Here is a 20,816-nt window from a genome sequence, read left to right as displayed (position 1 = left end):
ATTTCTTATTGCAAAGACTAGCTTTTGATGCTGTTTTTCTCTAAATCTGCAGGCAGGCTGCATCTGGACCACATATAAAGTCATCTCAGTCCTTCGGAAATGACTGAATAATCCTTCACAACAAGCCTTTCCCTTTGGAAAGGCCCGAGCTAAACCATCAAACTCGCACCCAAGCTCCCTCTCACCTGAACATCACTTTACACCAAACTCTTCTGCTTGCCTGAAGCCACCATAAACCAATTTTTCAGTCTCAAAGGTGCTTTCAGGACAGAGCAAACTCTCTCCCTTAGTTAAACGAATGCTGAACTAGTAAAGCACAGCCTCATCCTGCGAGTGACCCCAGCCATCATCACTGAAAACCAAAAACCCCGCAGCAAACGAAGTAGCAGGAAAAGAGGAGCAATAACAAAGCCCTATTGATGCAGAGCAATCAATCAATCACCATTTTGCAGAAGGAAATGAATGGCCCATTAAGGAAAGAGTCGTAACCTCAACTTCCCTCTAATGGGTCTTGGTCCTAGACTAGCTGGCATCAGAGGGATTTGAGCCCTAAGAAAGGACCCCCTGTAGTCTGGCTGCTTTAACAGCAGGAAGGGAGAGGATTTTGCACAAGCAAGGCAAGAAACCTACCCCAACTGAACCCAGCACAAAGAGAGAGGTGAAGGAAGTGCTCTGCTACACCTGAGGAGAAGCAGCTTTCCCTGCTTTTTAGTTGGTTAGTGAGAGAAAAAGCACAACTCTCTTTTCTTACTACCACGTAATCACAGCTTGCATAGACCGCATCTTGCCTCTTGCGGTCCCGCAGCCGTTTGCAAACCTTAGTTAAGCAAAACACTGAAAGTAAGTTCACAGCTCAGCTCTGATGAGTGTCCTGCACCTGGGGGCTGCTGGTTTCCTTGAGGAAACTGGGATGGCAGGGAAACAAGTTCCATCAGTGCAAAAATCTTCCTGTTCAGCCACCTTGTCTACAGCAGTAGAGGATCCAAATGGGAATCAAAATCCCCTGAACAAGTAATAATCTAATACTCACCTGTTGTCCGAGTCTAAATATGCTGGTTTATTACAGTCCACAAACCAAGGAGAATTCACTTACCCCACCATTCAATTTCTGGGTGCAAGAGGCACCACCTTCCTGCTTCTTCCCGTATCAACCCATTATAGGTCCAGTTGGGACCCAGCTGATTCAGGCAGCATTACTGTGCAGCTGTGAATTGGTGCTGGGTGGACAGGCTGGTTGCACTGCTGTTAGCTCTGCATAGTCTGCATCCTCAAACATCCACCAACACTGGATTTTCAGTCATTGCTGCAGCCTGGTTTGGGAGTTTGTTTCATTTCTAAATTTGATGAACTCAGAGTAGGCACAGAAGAAACCAAGGCAAAAGCCAAGTGACCAGAAAACAGCAGAAAACTGAAGCTGTGAGCAGCTTAAGAGCTGCACAGAGTGGATCTTCTCCACCCATGGACCTTCTCCTTGGCTACCGACTTGCAAAAGCACATCCAGCTCCTCAGTAAGTGGAGCAGCATGGGAGGGATGACAGCATGCAGGACAGGGCTAAAGGAGATGGCACAGAGACACTGCTGGCACCAGCTACATGGACACTGCCCAACGATCCTGAAAGGACCTACCTGGTAGACCTGAAGGTCTACCTGACAGGGGGATGGAGCCAGGAGGGGCTGGGCTCTGCTCCCAAGGAACAAGGGATGGGACAAGAGGAAACGGCCTCAAGCTGCCTCAGGGCAGGTTTAGATGGAGCTGAGGAACAATTCCTGCCCCAGAGGGTGCTCAGGCATTGGAACAGGCTGCCCAGGGCAGGGCTGCAGTCACCGTCCCTGCAAGTGTTCACACCCCGTGGAGACGAGGCCTCAGTGTCATGGGTCAGTGGTGGCCTTGGCAGTGCTGGGAATGGTCGGACTGGATGAGCTGAAAGGGCTTTTCCAACCTGGTTGGTTCTGTGATTCTATGGCGCAACACACACCACTCACCCCCGACCCCTCAAGCTGACTGTTCAGAGTGTAACGAGTAAATTCCTGTTAGTTAATCAAATCTTGCTTGCTTAGGAGTTACTTGCTTAGTTACTTGCTTGCTTAATAGTTACTGGGAAATTATGGTGCTTTGACATGTTGCTTATAGACCGCGGGTATCCATTAAAGTATCGCTTGGGGAAGGCGATAAGGAGCCTTCCTCCCCACACCCACTGGAAGACAGAATGAGACCCCTTATCTACAGATCACACAGACGCAGAGGACGCCAGGAGGTGACACGTATATCGGATGAAGAAGAGTATAAAGCCAGTGACTTTGGGGAAGTGGGGTGCATGCTGTTGGCGGAGCGGAGACTCCCCGGCCGCCCAGCGCTGTTTTGCTTGCTGTCGCTTGCTCAATAAACCAATTTGATTCATTGGTGTGGCTCTTGTCAATTTATTTGAGCCATATTTATAACAAGAGACCCCCATGTCTGACAGAGACATGAACCCTCCAAGCATTAAAACCTAAGCTGGGGTCTCAGACAGTGTTTGGCATTGTATATAACGAATACTCAACTGCATCTCATCCAGGCATCTGTTTCCGATTAACAGGTATCTAGAATGATACTATAATACTTTTCAAAGCAACCCCCAAAATCAATACCCCAATAGTAAGCTCTGTTTTTTTGCCTGTGGAACTAAAGGCAGTTTGGAAGAAGCTGACCCAATACACCACATATTGATTAATCAATTCCAAGCAGGATGCTAATGGGCTTTTCTTACAATGGTTGGCATTAGAAGGAAGGAGCAGGATTGCTGAATGAGAATGGGAAAAACTGCTTGTGTGATGAAGTTTCAGGGTGAGGGAAGGGCATGCAGTGGGGAAACAGGCCCTTCTAGAGACAGCTGTAACTGGGCAGAGACCGGGAAGAAATGAAGAAAGCGGGGGACAAATGGAGAAGGTATTAAATCAGATATATTGGCTTCGAACACAGCAAAATTGTACATAATTTGCTCTGGCTGATATTAATAACACTTTTCTGTTGTTACAGAAACCCTCACAGGAAGCTCTGTGGAAAAGCCCAGCATCTGTCTAGAGTCCATAATGAAGTAGACTGGTCAATTTGTAGTCTTAATGGCCAGTGAACTGGTCTGGAGGCATTATTGATGCCTACCTTAGTTATTTTTCCACATTGACACTTCTGGCTAGGAGTGTGTGGTGTAATTCAGACCATCTGTGCTCAGCTGTCAGATTGTCCTTCCTTCTACAATCAGTGCAAAGAAGCAGCCAGCATAGCCATATATTGCTGCCCACCATCACTCACTCTCTCCTTCCTGCTCTGTACCTGATAAAGTCCTTTACTACCATAGAAAATTAAGTCCAAATCAGCTGGACCGCCCTCCATACCCAAACCACAGCGCTTTACACCCACTGCAGGAACACGTGAAGAGCTAAGTAAATCACAAAGCTGGGGAGAACAGGTCTGCAACAGACACAAAGGTCCCTTAAGAGCTCCTGAAGAGCAGCTCTCACACTTTGTGAGGAAAATGGTACAGATGCTGGAACCCAGATGAAGGGCTCTATTCCCAAACTGTTATAAGGGTTAGGTGCTTGCCTCTCAAGACAGGACACCTCAAATGTGTAGGTATGAATTAGAGACACAGATGAGAGCATTGCACTGCCTGAAAGCCAGTGGAGTCATTCAGTTGTTGCTAACTGGGTGAGTTTGCTCTACTCTATTGTATTTCCAATTGTAAAACTGAAAAATAGCCAAACTGACCAAGAGGTTTTGACCTTGACTGGCTGTGACAGGCATGGCTCTGGCTGGCAGGAGGCACAGACAGCAAAGACCCTAAGTGTGGAAATTCAGCCTGGTATATCCTCTCTACAGCCAACAGGGTCATATCAGGTGTGAAGGTGACTGATAAGGCTTTGTAAAGCTGTACTGGAGTTGCCAAAACTAGCACTGGATCTCAGTGCTAACATCCATCTGATGCTGTTCACTGGTGTGGATTGCAAGTTGGATCACAAAGGCTGTACCCAGTCAACCTCTAAGTACAAAATATCAACGAGTCACTGGTGTTGCCACCCTATACTGTGCAATTTGGTAACTGATTATGGGGCATCATGAGAACATGCACCTACTCACCCACCCTACAGCAGAGCACAGTAGCATCTTGGAGTAACAAACATTAGCTCTTACATACGGCAACACCACGCTGCCACAAGACATCATGTTGCAGGTGAGCAAGTCTGCAGCCTCACACCACATCAGTGGTTCAAAGGCTGCTACAGGACCTACAGAGCAACCCTGAAGAAAAAAGGATAAATCATCCTAAAAAGCAGGATGGGGCGCTAACCAATAAGGGAAAAAAGCACAAACTAAGTTACTTTTACCCAGAACAACCTTTTACAAACTACCACAACGCATCACAGCACCCAGCAGTGGACTCACGTTGTAGAGGATGTCGGTCCATCCCTCCATGGTGATGCACTGGAAGACGGTGAGCACAGCAAAGAGGATATTGTCGAAGTTGGTGATGCCGTAGTTGGGTCCTTGCCAGTACTCCCTGCAGGTGGTCCCACTCTCACACTGCCTGGCAGGAGGCTCCTCTCCACAAGGGAAATCTCCCACCTCATCACCTGCGGAGAACAGCAACAGGGGCAAAAGTTACCAGCTGAAGCCAGCCAAGCAGCTGGTGCTGCTGCACCCTCCTGACACCACTGCCTGGGTGGAATTCAGGCTTCCTTGTGCCACTGTGGGAAAATAGAAGAGATTAAACCCATGTAATCACTTATATACTGCTCTGGGGTGATTCAATGGCAGGGTGGAGCAGAGCCATCCCTGAAGTACCCATAATTTCTAGTTTGCCCCAGTGTTTGGTCATGTCATATATAAGGAATGCCACAGAAAAAGCCCAGTGTGGTAAAAGCAAGGGGTTGGGAATGGTGCATACTTCAAACACTGTAAGCTGAACAGACATCCTCATACAGCATAGTTCAGTGCTAAATATCAGCCCTATGACATGAAATCAAAAGGGCAAATTCTACACCAGTGGTTTAAGCAAGAGTGGCCTGTGGATAGCCCCAGGATTGCCCAAACACAAATGTTAAACCACAGCTGCACGGCTTCCTCACAATGTATGACCACAGCAGTCTGTGAGGTGAACTAAGAGCTCCAGCCTCTTTGCAAGCTTCATATTCCTGTCCCAAAAGGGCAGATTGCAGGTACACTTGTCAGGGAAAGCATCCAGCCATCAGCTTGTCGGCAGCAGGGATGGAGTTTCTCTGATGAGTTTCATTTCAGACCCACAGAAGGCACAGGAGGATGAGTCTGTCATAGTTAAAGACCACAGCGGATGGCCAGAATGGTGGCCAGCATCTTCCAGGCTCAGCTGTGAAGTGTTGCAGCCCTCCAGAGATGCTGAGAGCACCAACACAGAGCAGTTTGGAAGACTAAAGTCCTGGGGTTTTCAAAGTAAATAAATATACTAAGTAATACTGCCGTTTACACAGAGATGCAATTCGGGAGATATGAAAGGGGTTTAAAAGTGACGTGTTATGGTAATGGAGCAGCAAACAGCACAGAATCAGATTCACCAGGGGAAAACAAGATCAGCACTAACAATAATTAGGAATAATCATTCCATAGAGCAAAGCCTGCAGGAGGAAAACAAGACTGGCACTGTGGCTCCAGGAGATAGAGATATATATATGTGAGTGTGTGACATGTTTTCCTGTTGACTCAACACCTTAATGCAGGGCATCTCTCTCCAGCTCCCATATGGGCCACCACAGGCTTTCACAAGGGCTTAGTGAGACAAGCAAAAAGAAAATACCGAATCCAACACTTGCAGACCATTTGTGAGTGTGTTTTAAAATAGGATCCAGTTTAATCTCTGTTTGGCCTTTTATTGCCAGGCAATGCTCTGAAAATGCAAGGCACACCTACTGTGAACGTCTCTCCTTTTTAAAAGGGAGACCAGAACTGGTCCCTACTCCCATGGCTAGGAAAGACAGAGAAAAGGGGGAGACTCAATGTAAAATGGGAAACAAATGTGATGCCCTCCTCTCTTGGAATGGCTCTGGGGCACTTGGGCTCCAGAGCTGCAGAGAGTGGCTGCTTTAAAATAATCCAGCAGAACAGGTCAGCACAGAGGATGTAGGGAGGGGAAAAACAAGTCAGGCATGCACTGGAACATGCACTGGCATTAAATTTTACCCATTTTCCATTAAAATAGATAACTGATTCCACTAGCTCAGAACAACCTGTCAGGCTGAGTGGCAGTGGCCTTAAATAACCCTTTTGCTGTGTTCTGATCCCCAGCATCCCTCTCTGTTGACGCTTATTACTGACCTACCCAAGGCTACTGGATTAGCAGGGCTGTAGCAACATTTGCTGCTGACACCTCTACTCTGTTCCCTTCATGATGTGCTGAAGGAACAGCTGGTACCTCTCATGTGGCTCCTGATTCCAGGAAAAATCCCAGGAGTTTGCTCACTTTGAGGATTTGGAACAGAAACAAGCACGAACAGCTCCTCCGCCAATTTGCTACCCTCTGACAGAGGCATCAGTTAATGAGGTTCACATATCCACACTCAAGCCAGCCTTTGGAGCCCATGGTATCAGGCCTGTGCTTGTTAATGCACCTCTTTGAAGATGATGAGCACTTAGGTTTTAAAAGGCTCTGCTGATGGTTTTGTGGGATGTTGTGCTGCTCAGCTCACAAGGGACCCCAGCGCCAGGAAACCTCACCACTCTCTGCCTTTCCAGAAACACCATCATGCAATTTCCCGCCGAGCAGGAGGAATCAATGCCCATCATTCATCCAACAACCAGCTCATACCCCTTGGGAAAAGCAGGGGCCAGTGCCTGTTCATGAGGGTACCTTCCTGGTGAGTGGATTCAGGGGGAGGCGAGATCCTGCATCCTCTCACTGAGATGCTGAGTGCTGTAATGCAGAGATATTCAACACACACAACAGTTTGTCAGCTGCACTCCCAATTCCTAGCCAGAAGCCACCCAGCAAACAAGAGTCACTTAAACACAACAGAAATCTGCTCTCAGACCCCAAGCCTTGCACCTTGCACAGAGACCTCTCAGTCATCACTGATGCTGGAATGTTTCCTGCAGACAACACAGCTTTGGGATTTATTTTCTGCTTTTCTATTAACTATTTTCTGAGGGAAGTTAAAAATAACCCCTCTTCTCTTTAGGCCAATAGCCAAATACGACCCGTAAGTACCACTGGCCAAAAGAACCTCAGAGCTCAGACTACAGCCACTACCTGCAAACGAAGGGTGCAAAAAAATCACCCACCCTAGGTGCAATTTAACACACCTGAAAATGCTCCTAGAAAATGCAGACCTACTTGTAACTGCTTTCTCCCTGCCAAGAACACTTCTGCCTCCTACATGCCTATATTGTCACTGTTGTTATTCCTCTGTAATGGTTGCATAGCCCCAGAGGTGCTGCAGTGGGTTGAGACGTGTTCTGCTTGGCATGAACACACACCCCCTGCAAAAAGATAGACATATCCTACAAATCCAGTCCAAAACTTCATTTCTTCCAGGAATGATAGAATCCCAGCCTGGTTTGTGTTGGAAAGGACCTTAAAGCTCATCCAGTTCCAACCCCTTACCATGGGCAGGGACACCTTCCACTAGAGCAGCTTGCTCCAAGTCACATCCAACCAGATCATACAACCTGGTTGTCCTTCACAAGTTGCATTATGTTTTTCTAACTAACATAGGAAGCAAGGAAACAATTTCACCCTGCTTTTGTAAAGGGAATATATGAAACTGCTTCCACATTGTTAGAAAGCGCTGTGAAGGATGCCCAGAGATTTGGCAGGGGTGTTGTTTTATTACCATTTGAATGCATATAAATAAATCAATATTAAGACCTATTAGTGATAATCACTGAAAATACAAGACTGTGTTTAAAGACAGTCAATTGTACCTTAAATTGCAATCTTTTGGAGACAAGAACAATGTTTTCAGCTGTGGACAGCCCAGATAACCAACACATATTAGCACTACTATAAAGGAATATTTAAAGATCTGAGGAATTAGATGGCAAAATTAGGCTTCTTTGGTTTTAAACGGGCATGGATCCTGTGACATGGCAACCAGTCCCAGCCCAGGGTCTTGAAACATCCTTCTTCTCCACCTCCACCTTTTGGGGTTTATCCCTCATTCATAAGGAGACACATAATTTAGTCTGCAGTGCCTGATTTCCCTTGTTTTTCTCTGTTTGAAGGACATTTTTATCCTTTCTCCATGAAAAGGCTCCTTGCCTTCCATCTATTGCCTTTCAGGTTGCTCCCAGTCTTTCTAATCTTACTATTTCACACCAAAGTTCTCCTACCCATGCAACATGCCCTAGAAACCTTGCAAGGAAGTTCAACGTTCAGCAGCTGTCATGGAGATAAACCCAGTGAAAGTGGAAACAGACCAGTGAACCAAAAAAACAACCCAAAAAAGCCTTAAACAAGCTGGAACAGGAATTTGGTTCTGTATTTGTACTACAGATAAATTCTACCATGAAAGGAAGCCCTAAGCACCTTCCCCTCATTCTTGAGTAGACAGAGAGAAACCCACTCAGGGGTACCATGGTGGTACAGCAGAGAGGAGAATCTGCTCGGCACATGTAAGGTGAACACAAAAGTCTGTTAAGTCTTGAAGTAGGTGGGTAAGGAGGGAGAGAATGCAGTGAACGTGGAAAAGGGAAAAGCAACATAAGAGCAGGGCAGAAAGCATCCTGGTGAGGTGAAGGGGACTAGAAGCATCATGACAATGTGCTGGGAGGGGAGGAAAGCTCAAAGCTCACCCGTCTCATTAGAGAAGCAGGTTTTGTGGAACTTCCCCATGTAAAACTCCAGCCCGATGATGGCAAACATCACAATGGCAAAGAAGAGGAGCAGCCCGATCTGAAGCAAGGGCACCATCGCCTTCATGATGGACTTGAGGACAACCTGCAAGCCTGTGGGGACAAGGAAAAACAGGTAATCAGTGAGGGAAGGAAAACAAGGGCTTAGGGGTGGGGTGAGGTAGGAGAGAGGGGCTGTCTAAGGGGAAGTTTAGGACTGGCAATACCAAGCAAAGCTGCCTTTCCCAGGGTGCTATGAAAAAATGCAATAGCCATAATGCACTCAAGATGCAAGAGAAACCATCAGGAGTTATCTTTTCCTGACCTCTTTCCTTCAGGCTGCAGATTCACAGAACCATGGAATGGTTTGTGTTGGAAGGGACCTTAAAGCTCCTCCAGCTCCAACCCCTGCCACAGGCAGGGACACCTTCCACTAGAGCAGCTTGCTCCAAGCCCCTGTGTCCAACCTGGCCTTGAACACTGCCAGGGATGGGGCAGCCACAGCTCCTCTGGGTGCCCTGTGCCGGTACCCCAGCACCCTCACAGGGAAGGAGACTCGAAGTAAAGATGAGATTCAAGTTCTCTTAAGCCTCAGAGACACAAAAAGGACTTTTTCTGAAGCTGGTGGAGTCCCAGGGCTCAGCCTGGAGTGGGAGCAGGTCTGTAAGGCAGACCCTGCAGCAGTGGGCATGCCAGGGAGAGCAGGGAGCACTGAGCTACACTGGAGCTGCCCCTGCTGCTGTCATGACACACAGAACAGCCATGATGCTGCTGTGCCTGTCACACCCTGACTCTGGAGAAACACAACCCTGTCTCCAGGGCTATCCATCCATAGCTTTTCGCTGGCACTAAAACTCATTTTCAATTAAACCCAGGGGAGATAAGCCTGGAGATGGAGGTTTCAGATAACATCAAACAGACACGCATAACAAAAAACCTTCAGTGATAAGCATCAGCTGAAACGTCCCTTAGTGACCTGTCCTAAGGCTGGAAAATATAGGATCATCATTGTCTTGCCACCCTGTACAACACTACTGAGGTCAATACGGGCGCATGCAGGAAAAAAGCACAAAGACCTGTTGGACAGGAAGAACACTGAGAATGCAGAAGAAAAGCAAATAAGATGCTTGTGCTGCCTCCACAGCATCACTAAAAACCAGGAGAGCGACTAATGCCCTGTGGGAAAATACTGTGCTGGTCCAGGACACATCACTGGGTGGGAGAGCACATCACCCCGGGGGGAACATGCAACCCACAGCAGGACAGGGGTACCCCTGAAGGGCCACCTTACTTCTCTGATGTCCTGTCACTACCACAGCACCATAAGTGCCTTACACAAGCAAAAAGTCCATGAAAAAACATCAGAAGCACCTCCTTATTAGAGATCCCATTAATAAATGACCCTTTGCTGAGGCTAGCCAAGGGCAAATCTTGTATGGGAATTCAGATTGTCCATGAAAAGGATGCCGAGTTCAGGAAATTTGGGTGCTGTTACTACAAAGCATAACCCTTGGCTGGATTTCTACAGCACTGACATTTCAGCCCCGAAGCAGCCAGTACAGGGACAGAGCTGGTGGAGCAGAGGGAGCAGCCTGGCTGCCGAGGGGTTAATGCAGAGAAGAGCAGAGCATCCCACAGAGCAGCAGTTCCCTTTCACTGGCTCTTGCTTCAGGGAAAAACCTTTCTGTTCAACATTCAGAAATGAAATACCCTCAGAGTGGCTGGTGAAGAGTGACAAATAAAAAGGCATTAAGCAATGGGGTTGGGAGTCTGATGGCTTCAGGGCACCAGCAAGGCATGATGCAGCTCCTCACTGGAGCATTCAGACCCTTCATGTTAACACATAAAATATATCAAGTTGCTCATTGAGTAGGCAAGAGCAAGTTCTATCCGCTCTTTGCCTTTGTTATTAAAGAGGCAAAATCCCCGCTGCAAGATGCTCAGCTGGTAAAATCTGTCAGAAGATCCAAGCTCGGGGGTCTAAAAGCTGCAGAATTTGGGTCTCAGATCTTCACAGCCCAGAGAATTAATTCAACCCCAAAAGGCAAAGGAGTCTTAGGACAAATCCCTGCCGCTCACTTGCAAGTTTGGAAGCACAGTGCTGAAATCAGCTGGCTGTATGCAGAATGAGATGGCAGGAAACCAGAGCATAGCAAGGGCAAGAGCCACAGACCACAGGGAAGCAGGGGAAGGAAATATTGCCGAGAAAAGCTTGTAACACCCCAAAAGGTACAGAGCCCCTGTGGCTGTAAGGTGATGTTATCGTGACACTCACTTGGGATTCCTGACACGAGCTTCAGGGGTCGCAACACTCGGACGGCTCGCAGGGTCCGCAGGTCAAAATCAGTCCCAGCGGTTGCTAGAATCCTAAATGCAAAAGAGGAGAGAGGGGGGAAATTGACATTAAATACAAATTCCTCTTTCCAAAGCATGGATAAGTGGTGAGTAAAACCTGGGAACATTCAAGCTGCTTTAAACTTTCCACCTGTGATCACACTGCAGATTGAGTCCACTGAAAACCGTCAACTCACATGCTCTTCCAGAGCTGCTGAGCCTTGCTCAGACTATAAAAATTCACAATATCTGCTTGATATGAGGCCATTTATACACAGACAGCAGGCCTGGCTTGGGCCATTAAAGAGCAGCACCTTGTGCTTATAGGAAAGCATACACCATTTTCAGAAGGAATGTTAAGCTAGAAATGAGCTTTTCCCTATAATGAATTCAGAAATCCCTCGAGTACTGATGTCTGGCATTTCCTAATATCTGAAGCAGTTCCCAGTTATACAATTTACTCTGTGTGTGCAACATTAATTTTTGTTCAGAGCAGCTTATTTGAGGAGAATATCCAGAGAGCAGGGAGCAAGTGTTTCTTCTGATCTGCAGTAACTCTGGTTAGAAACATAGCCCCAAAACAGAGCGACCCTTCAAAACGTAAGTGCTCTGCACAGAAAATGAAACGGCTTCAGTGTTCTAGGGCACAGCAAAGGAGGAAATCTTGTCACACAAGTCACAATGATGGAAACTCCTTAAGTGAAGACCCTGCCAGGCACAGTACCCCACAGAGAGCAAGGCAAAACTGCCTTCATTAATTACTGCAGCACTTCCCATGATGCTTCAACAAAACTATTCTTGATTTAAAACAGAGGTCCCCTAACACTAACACAGCCCACAGCAAAAGGCTTCTCACCAGCTCCCCATCAACTGCACCCTTTAAAGTGATTATAGCAACTGCCATGAGGTTTTGCCAGGTTTGCCCCCAGGTGGAAGTGGCCGAGCAACCAGCCCACTAGTGGGGTCTGCGAGCCCCAGCCACTTGGTACCCTGCATAAGAGATGCCACCACTTCGTTAACTACAACTGCTGAAAGCACTGCCTGGGCAGACCCAACCTTGACCATAATCAGACATTTTGCCAACCCTTCCCCAGGAGTTACTGCAGCAGGAGAGACCTGGAAACCTGGCTGGAAATTGGGATTCCAGAGCTGCCATGGACAGAGCTAGAGGGAGGATTCCAGGCTCGGACAATGAATCCTAGGTAGTTCTATGGGGCTTAAGCATCCAGCACAGCAAGTGTCCCATACTGGAGCAGAAAGATGCTCTGAGAAGCGCAGAGCACCCACGATGTATCTGCACCTCGCCAGGAGCCCTTTCTCTTGGCTCCTGATAACTGACTGATGAGCATTCAGCAAAGTGGCCAGTTGCCATAAAAAAATACAAGAGAAAGCAGAGTTTTTCAAGAGGAGAGATACAGTTCTGCTCTGCACCACGTATCACACAGGATGCCTGGCAAACTCGGCAGGGCAGGACGTGGCTACAGTCAGATAAAAACCCTGTCCTTGCCTTACTGACTGACTTAGCACCGCTGCCAAGCACGGGCCAGGGAAGAGCAGGATCAGCATTGCTGTGCGGAAAGGGCCAGACTCCATCAGCAGGAGGTGCTGGAGATCAGGAAAAAAGCATGCTGAGATGTTGGATGGCAAGAGAGGCAGCAGCAAGCCAGGACCCGAGGAGCAGAGGATCTCTTCTGTAGGACACCTGTTCCTACAGTTTCACAACCAGAAAATTCACATTACATCAGCTCTGTCGCTGCAGTTTGAACATAAAGCAACAGGAGACATTTAAAACCAAGAACCATCACACGCAGAGAATTCTAATTCCATCTTCTGCACCCGTGCCAGTGATTACATTCCTCTTCTTCCCTCCACCCTCACAACTTAATTGCTCACTTATACACCTCAGCAGTCTAGGAACAGCACACACTCCAAGTCAAAAGATAATCTTCAACATCCACCTTGGATGTTGCTACTAACAGCGCAATTAGTCTCCAGTGAGCTAAGATGGATTTGTGCTTGTCATTAGGCAGAGCCCTGGTTCCTGGTGCAAGCTGAGGGGTGCTTGGTACTTCATCTTTCTCTTTCTAAATTCAGAAAGGAAATGGGAGTGAATGGGGGACACCATCAATTAGTCCCATGGTGCCAGTAAACGTTCCAGTGGCTGGGGGTCTTCATTACAGTCTTGTCTTCCTAAATAGGCTTGATGCTGAAAACAACTGGCTTCAACTGCACAACATCCCGATCTCTCCACCCAAACCAAGACCCCTAATCCTTCATTAACTCCCACATCACCAGCACAGTGATCCTCTTGCTAACCTGCGCAGCCCAGCATCTCCCACAGCTGGAGAGCTGGTCCAAGGATCCTATCAAATCACACTTGAATCGTGCAAAGCATCCATGACTGTACAGCTAAGCTGTCACTGCTACATCTGCACATGAATCAGCCACTCCTGTAAAACAATACAGCCCTGGCCAGGTTTTGCCTAGAGAGAATAAAAACCACAGCTGCCTCCAAAAAAAAAAGCCATGTTTGGGAGAAGAAACAGAAGGCCACAGGGGTGAGATGCTGGCTCTAGGTCTAAAAATTCACATTTGAGCCTTGCAGGTAAATGAGATAGGAGGTGAGAAAACCCAAGTGGGCATCCAACATGTTCCATAGAGTCATACAATCATAGAATGGTTTGGGTTGGAGAGGAGCTTAAGACCATCCAGTTCCAAACCACCTGCCATGGGCACGGACACCTCACACTAGACCACATTGCCCAAGGCTCTGTCCAACCTGGCCTTGCACACTGCCAGGGATGGAGCATTTACCACTTCTTTGGGGAACCTGTTCCCATGCCTCACCACCCTCAACAGGGAAGAACTTCTTCCTTATATCTAACCTGAACTTCCTTAGCTGTCCCAGGGTGGAGATGGTGCCTTTTCTCACTGCAGAACCAAAGCTGATTTACAGCTGCTCAGAGTTTCTTTCCTCTAAACCATTCAGACATGCATGGAAGAATGCCCCAGTGAGGGAAGTATCTGCCTAAGTGGAATCGTTCTGGTTTACCTTCTACCCTACTCCAGCTGAAAGCTCACAGCAGCCACTGTGAGTTAGGCCAGAGCAAGTCAGAAATGATCATTAAAAATAAGAGGAATAGAGAGATCAACTGAACTGGCTGACAAGCACGTCCTGGCAATCCCACCAAAGCATCCCTGGCTGCACAGCCAACAGCTGGGAACAAAGCAGAGGTGAAGGGTGAGCCAGTGATGGAAATCTGCAGTGAAAGGTAAAAAAAACCACAACACAAGCAGCAAAAGAAAAGATTTTAGGAGAAAACTTCACAAAAATGAATAAATGATTTGATCTACAGCTCTTTTTGTATCTTAACAGGTTGCACAGGCACACAGATTTGGTAGGCTTAGGATGTTGTCTTTGGTAGTGCTTCAAGTATTTAAGTGCAACAAAATCTCATTAGATAAGTTCTTCCATGTAATTTGACTTTATACAAGCAGGACGGCTGACCATTAAACCATTCTTGTTCATAGAGAGGGGTCAGCCTGGAGAAGAGAAGGCTCCTGAAGGGGAGACCTTAGAGCAGCTCCAGTGCCTGAAGGGGCTGCAGGAAACCTGGAGAGGGGCTTGGGACAAGGGATGTAGGGACAGGCCAAGGGGAATGGCTTTAACCTGCCAGAGGGGAGACTGAGATGAGCTCTTAGGCAGAAGCTCTTCCCTGGAGGGTGCTGAGGCGCTGGCACAGGGTGCCCAGAGAAGCTGTGGCTGCCCCATCCCTGGCAGTGTTCAAGGCCAGGTTGGACACAGGGGCTTGGAGCAAGCTGCTCTAGTGGAAGGTGTCCCTGCCCGTGGCAGGGGTTGGAGCTGGAGGAGCTTTAAGGTCCCTTCCAACATAAACGGTCTGTGGTTCTATGCTGTGCTGCTATGGAGGATCTGAGCACACATCTTGCCAGCCCAGCAGTGGCTCAGCACTGCTGCAGCCATTCCTCACTTTCACAATAACTTGGTTAAACACTGCTTTCTGTACCACCACCTCCACTAACATGCTCTGACTGACATCTGCTTCCAGAGACCAGACTGAATTGATCATAAATGCCTGATAACTTTTCTTCTAGCAAAGCCTGGAATGAATTATAAGAGCAGCTTATTCCTTTGGGTATAAAAGAAAGCAAGGAATAAACAGGAAGTTCCTGTCCTGAATGCTATACTAACATAAATAATTAGCAAGCAATCTCTTAAAGTACCTCAGAGCTCAGGGTTTCTGTGTAGTGCCTCAGCAAGACACACATGCTGTCTTACAACACTGCACTTTTTACAGCTCCCCGGTAACAAAGCTCCTTCCTGAAGCCCTGCCCAAAGAAAATGCCTTGAAACCCATTTACGCTTAGCCCCAGATCTCTGAATCCTGAGGACTGGAGGAGGGAAAAGCCAATCCTGCTCCTCAGAATCATCCCCACCTTGTCCTCCTCCTGCCTTAATTGCCTTTTGTGGATTTCATGGGATTGTATTAATCCCAGCCTTGTTTGTGCTGGAAGGGACTTTAAAGCTCCTCCAGCTCCAACCCCTGCCACGGGCAGGGACCCCTTCCACTAGAGCAGCTTGCTCCAAGCCCCTGTGTCCAACCTGGCCTTGAACACTGCCAGGGATGGGGCAGCCACAGCTTCTCTGGGCACCCTGTGCCAGCGCCTCAGCACCCTCACAGGGAAGAGCTTCTGCCTAAGAGCTCATCTCAGTCTCCCCTCTGGCAGGTTAAAGCCATTCCCCTTGGCCTGTCCCTACAGGCCCTTGTCCAAAGCCCCTCTCCAGGTTTCCTGTAAGCCCCTTTAGGCGTTTTAAGACTATTATAAGGATCCATTCCAGTTCTTCCAGATGATCTCTTTGGGAGCAGATGACAGAGGTGTTTTGTATCTCCCCCAAGGCAGGAAGAGGAGGAGAAACAGAAACACAGATGTCCCAAGTGAGAACCAAGAAGAAATGATCAAAAATACAGAGCTTTCTATACATATCTCTGCTCGTAGGAACAACCACACCATGGGTCCAGCCTCAGCAAAGAGCAGCTGTGAGGCCCCACTCAGCACACACATGTATCTGCAGGTGATGGAGCACGTTTTCCTCCCAGTACCATGATATCACTCTCTATAAGTCACAACAGAGGCAGCATGAGATGTGTAGCAGAGACCTGGATCTGGCTGCAAGTTCAGTAGCTTCAGTGTGTCTGCCTGTTAGCAGATAACATACAGCTACAGCAAAAACCAGCAGGATCAATAACTAAGAATGATTAACACTTCCAAGGGGTTCTCAACACTGGACAACACCAGTGCCAGGGCAGGTCCCGCTAGAGCAGGAATTGCTGGCATAAATTGCAGGTATTTTTTATGTCACCTTGCTATTTATTACAACTCTAGTCCTAGGAAGTGGACACAGGGATTTTTTCCAGAAACCTTATCCCAAGCACCCATTCCTGAGAACCAAATCAATCTCTTCAGTGGATTAGGAGAAAGGATAAATACCCACCAGACAGCTGCCCTCAAAAGAAAGATAAAGATAAAGGTAGCCAGCTGCACAGCAGCTGTCCTATGAAAAGAAACAGCAACCACCACTTCCTACCCATATACTGAACCCCAGCTAATGCGGATACTTTGGCAGCATCAATCCCAAAACCTCTGATAGATGTACAGAAAACTCCAGTAAATCACCCCCATTCCCAGGGCCTGACTCTGGGCATAGGCTGACAATGTTGAACAAGCCCCAGTGACACCCAAGAAATGGGAACTAACAGGAAAAATGAATAAAACTAAGATTTTCATCAATATTGGCTGACTAGTTTAAAGACACTTCCTCCATCATCTATGGGCAGCCCGGAGGCTGACTGTTGCCTCTATCTGTGTCTCTTGCTCACCCAATCCTTCCTGATTACCCCACCCCAGGGGGTGAAGCAGGTCCCTAACTCCCTGTGGAGCTGTCACCACCACCAGGATCACTGTTGTGGTGTTCATGGAAGCTGGCAACCCAAGGGGAAAACCTGCAAGGTCCTTCTGATCCCACACCACTGTGAGAACACTTGGGAATTTTACAGTAAAACTTAAATGGAAAGAAATAATTCTTTTGAAAACAGAGATTCTATGGAAAATACTCTTTTCTCTCAAAAAAAAAGGCCCATAAAATCCATTCTAAGAAGCTGGGCTTTTTATCTGGTGTGTTCCTTTCAAAAGCATATGCAGAACATTAAAAATTTATGAAGATATATATTCTTCATTTCTTCCCCCCCCCCCCCCAAACTATTCGCCATGGAAGGCTGCTCTGCTGCTGCTTTCTGAGCATTTTAACCCCAAATCAGCACACAACACATTTCTGACTGCAGCTGGCAAGACTTTCCAGGACCAGGAATACCAACAGCACACCAACAACCACAGGGCAGCCACTGGCCTCACTGTGCACATCACAGCCTTTGAATCAATGGTGCTTATCTGGAAACACCAACTTCCTCAGCATCCACCCTGCACAATGGCCAGGAACCATCTACCCATCCAGGAGATCCTGTGATGAGTGGAGGTGGCCACCAAGAGAGAGCTTCCTATCAGGGAAGCTTCTGCCCAAGTGAATGTCTGTGAGGGCTGGACCCCGTGTTCCTGGGTGGAGGAGGGTGCAAGAATCACCTGCACAAGGGGAGCTCCAGTGGAGTCAGGCAGTGGGTGGAGGAGCTACAGGAGGAAAACAGCACGTCCTGATGGATTAGGGAGGGGAATAAGAAACAGGGTGTTACTGGAAACATTGCAAGAAGAAATATTAGGTCCTCATGCCACTGACCTCCAAGGACTACGGAACATCAACAGCAAACAGAAACCACAGTGGAGAAGGAGGCACCATAATCTCTAGCATGGCAAAAGGACATCACTTGCCCCCATTCCCTCATATATACCAACCAGCAACAGATAACAATGCCTTGGCAGCAGATGAAGCCGATGAGCATGATTCACAGGGAAAAACCACACCAGCTGCACACACTAGAAGCCAAAGAAGGATGTGGTAAGTGTTAGTAGTGGGTGTCTGTCTGCTGAGAGGCACCTCAGCTGCAGTGCAAATCAAAATGGGTATTTTTCACCTTCTTCACTCCCCAGTGTCTACTGAAGACATTGCTCAGTGTTAGGCTGGTGACATGGTCTGGCTGATTTCCCTACCTTGGACTTGAAGGTGGAGGAACCTAGCCAAGGGGTGCCCATGAACCAGCCCCTCGGGTGCAGGCAGCATTGCCCAAGCCTGGCTTGTGCTCAGACTGCAGCTACACCATGTCAGTCCTGCTGCTCCCTCCTTCTCCCAGCCGCAGCACAGATCTGCATGCAAACGGTGACCAGAGGAGCTGGAAGGATGCCCCTTTTCTCTCAGTTTGGTTTCATGGTGTATGAGCTTTATCTTGACTACCAAAGACAGCATCAACACCAGGTCTGAGCCGATAAGTAAATCTGGCATGCTAATTGTACCATTTAATTTATGGCACTACCAGGTCCATCTGTTGGCTGCATCACTCCACACTGGAGATTTCCCAATCCCTCCCATAGTCCCTCCCATGTGAAAGGGCTCAGCTTACCAGCTCTCTGCCTCTGCTTTAGATGACCAACACCAAGTCTGAGGATCTAATTGGATACCTGCAAATTGCTTTGAGCAACCTGGTCTAGTGGGAGGTATCCCTGCCCATGGCAGGGGGTTGGAATTAGATGGTCTTCCAACTCAAACCAGTCTGTGATTCTATGATATTATGTCTAAGCCAACTCCTTCACTTCAAATCACATCTACAACACAATGTCCTGGGTCCCAGTCTTTAACGAAAGCCCATTCAGAGCAACTCAGTCTGGTCCCCTTGCTCAGAAAACAACACGCTGGTCTCATAATCAACTGTATTTTTCAACACAGCCTCTCTATGGTGAAGGGTAAACCTCTCTTTAGCTGTAACATGAAGAGAACAGAAGGCAAAATAAAATACACCGAGGGAATAACAATATTCAACAGAATGGGGTTGCTCTGCTTCAGAGGCACAAACAGCCAATTCATTCCTTGGTCTCACTTTTAAGAGCCTTTTGCAGCCAGCATTTAATTTGCCACCAGCCTTCCGCATACAGAGCTGCCCAGATATGAACACAACTCTCCTCCTCTTTTATGGCAAAAATGCTTGAGATTCCTGGGAGGAGATGAAGCAAAATGAGAGCAGAATTCCCCCCCCTTAAAACCACCTGCAACCTACTTTCCTGACTGTAATTCCTGAGCCAGATTCCAGGGAGAAGACAAGGAGAGGAGCATCTGTAGACACTCCTCTGCTCCAGCAAGACACACAACAACCAAGCAGTATGCGACTCCCAGACAAAACGAGTGAGGTTTCGCAGTGTGCAGGGAGCTGAGAGCTTGGCTTCTACCCAGGATAGAGGGAGATACTTTGGTTATGAGGCAATTGCTCAAATAAGCCCTTGCTGCTTCTGAGCAGGAGAGATGTGAACATGCCACACCACGGAGCAGAAAAGGAGGCTCATTCGCAATATGCAATGAGAGCTAGCAGGAAAAAGCACATGTCCAAAACATTTTAGTGAGCTCACGCTGGGAAAACTGAGCACAGAGGAGTTAAAACCATCCTGCACTTCACTGTGGCTGCAAAGTAGGTCATACCTTGAGCCTCACTACATTAACATTACAAAGGAGAGAAGAGGCTGCTTTCTGTCCTTGGAAATGGGCATCCCAGAATTTTTACCTGGCATCAGAGGATGCGCAGAGCAGCAGCTGGGAGCTCAAAGTGCTCTCCTGGAGAGGTGTTCCACAGTGCACCCCATGGTCTCTTGGGGATGGGCAAGCTATGAGGGGGGTTAACTCAGTAGCAGACTGAGAGGTGAGGGGAATTTCAGGGTGAGCAAAAATGGTTCAAGTATTTTTACTTGGGGAAAGATGAGAGCAATGAATCATAGAATGGGTTGGAAGGGACCTTAAAAATCATCTAGTTCCAGCCCCCTGTTAGGGATTGCTTGCTTCATTTGTCAAGTTCTAAAATTAAGCATTCTGACTTTTAATGTGTTTTCCCTCTTAGTGCAAGTAATTCCTGTCAAGCCTGCAAATATTTCTGACTTGATTTAAACCTGACATTTTCCTGAAAAATACAACCCCCCAGTTGCTGTGTGTATGAAAAATGCCACCCAAACTAGACACCACGTTTCACTGCCATGCAGGTCTGAAGGAACATGACTTTGGTATGTACTAGTTGGTGGTTTGAAATCGGGCAAAGGACAGGGGACACTGGGAAGGTTACTGGGGTTCATCTTTCTGCCAGGTGGGCTAGCAGGGCAGCACATCACTGCAGGAGGCAAGAGGTCCAAATCACCAAAAACACATCTCAACCTTCCTTCCTTCCTTATAGTACCCATGAAATGAGAACCTCCTTGCCAGACCGCCCTGGGAACGGTGATGAAATCTGTGTCCTTTGGAACCAGAACCACATCACCCTCTGCACATGGCCAGTCCCCAGTTCAAGAGTTAAGAAGAAAATGTCATCATTGTCAAATTACACTGATGTTTAACAGGCAAGGCAAAATGGTTCAGAACAAGAGCTGAAGGCTTCCCTCTTGGGGTGCTGAACTGATGCTGTTGGAGAAGGACTGCAAGTAGAAGCCAGCA

At 47.6% G+C, this 20,816-nt stretch overlaps 1 protein-coding gene across 13 annotated transcripts in view; it reads right to left on the bottom strand.

Annotated features, from left to right (window-relative positions):
- The window catches only part of CACNA1B (calcium voltage-gated channel subunit alpha1 B), a 297,887-nt gene that overhangs the window by 186,021 nt on the left and 91,050 nt on the right, over positions 1-20,816 (bottom strand). For all 13 annotated transcript variants that reach the window (XM_057407342.1, XM_057407353.1, XM_057407354.1 and 10 more), the window contains 3 exons: positions 11,112-11,203; positions 8,798-8,950; positions 4,421-4,608 (listed from right to left, as the gene is read on the bottom strand). In XM_057407342.1, the coding sequence (XP_057263325.1) occupies positions 4,421-4,608; positions 8,798-8,950; positions 11,112-11,203 (433 nt within the window). The remainder of the gene's footprint in view (positions 1-4,420; positions 4,609-8,797; positions 8,951-11,111; positions 11,204-20,816) is intronic.

The sequence above is a fragment of the Pezoporus wallicus genome, unplaced genomic scaffold (genome assembly GCF_028554395.1).
Source record: "Pezoporus wallicus isolate ANWC-B61680 ecotype Strahan unplaced genomic scaffold, APGP_CSIRO_Pwel_v1 contig_8234, whole genome shotgun sequence".
Classification (NCBI taxonomy): Eukaryota; Metazoa; Chordata; class Aves; order Psittaciformes; family Psittacidae; genus Pezoporus; species Pezoporus wallicus.
Note: the sequence above shows the minus strand (reverse complement) of the source record. Positions and strands in the feature narration are given on the sequence as shown.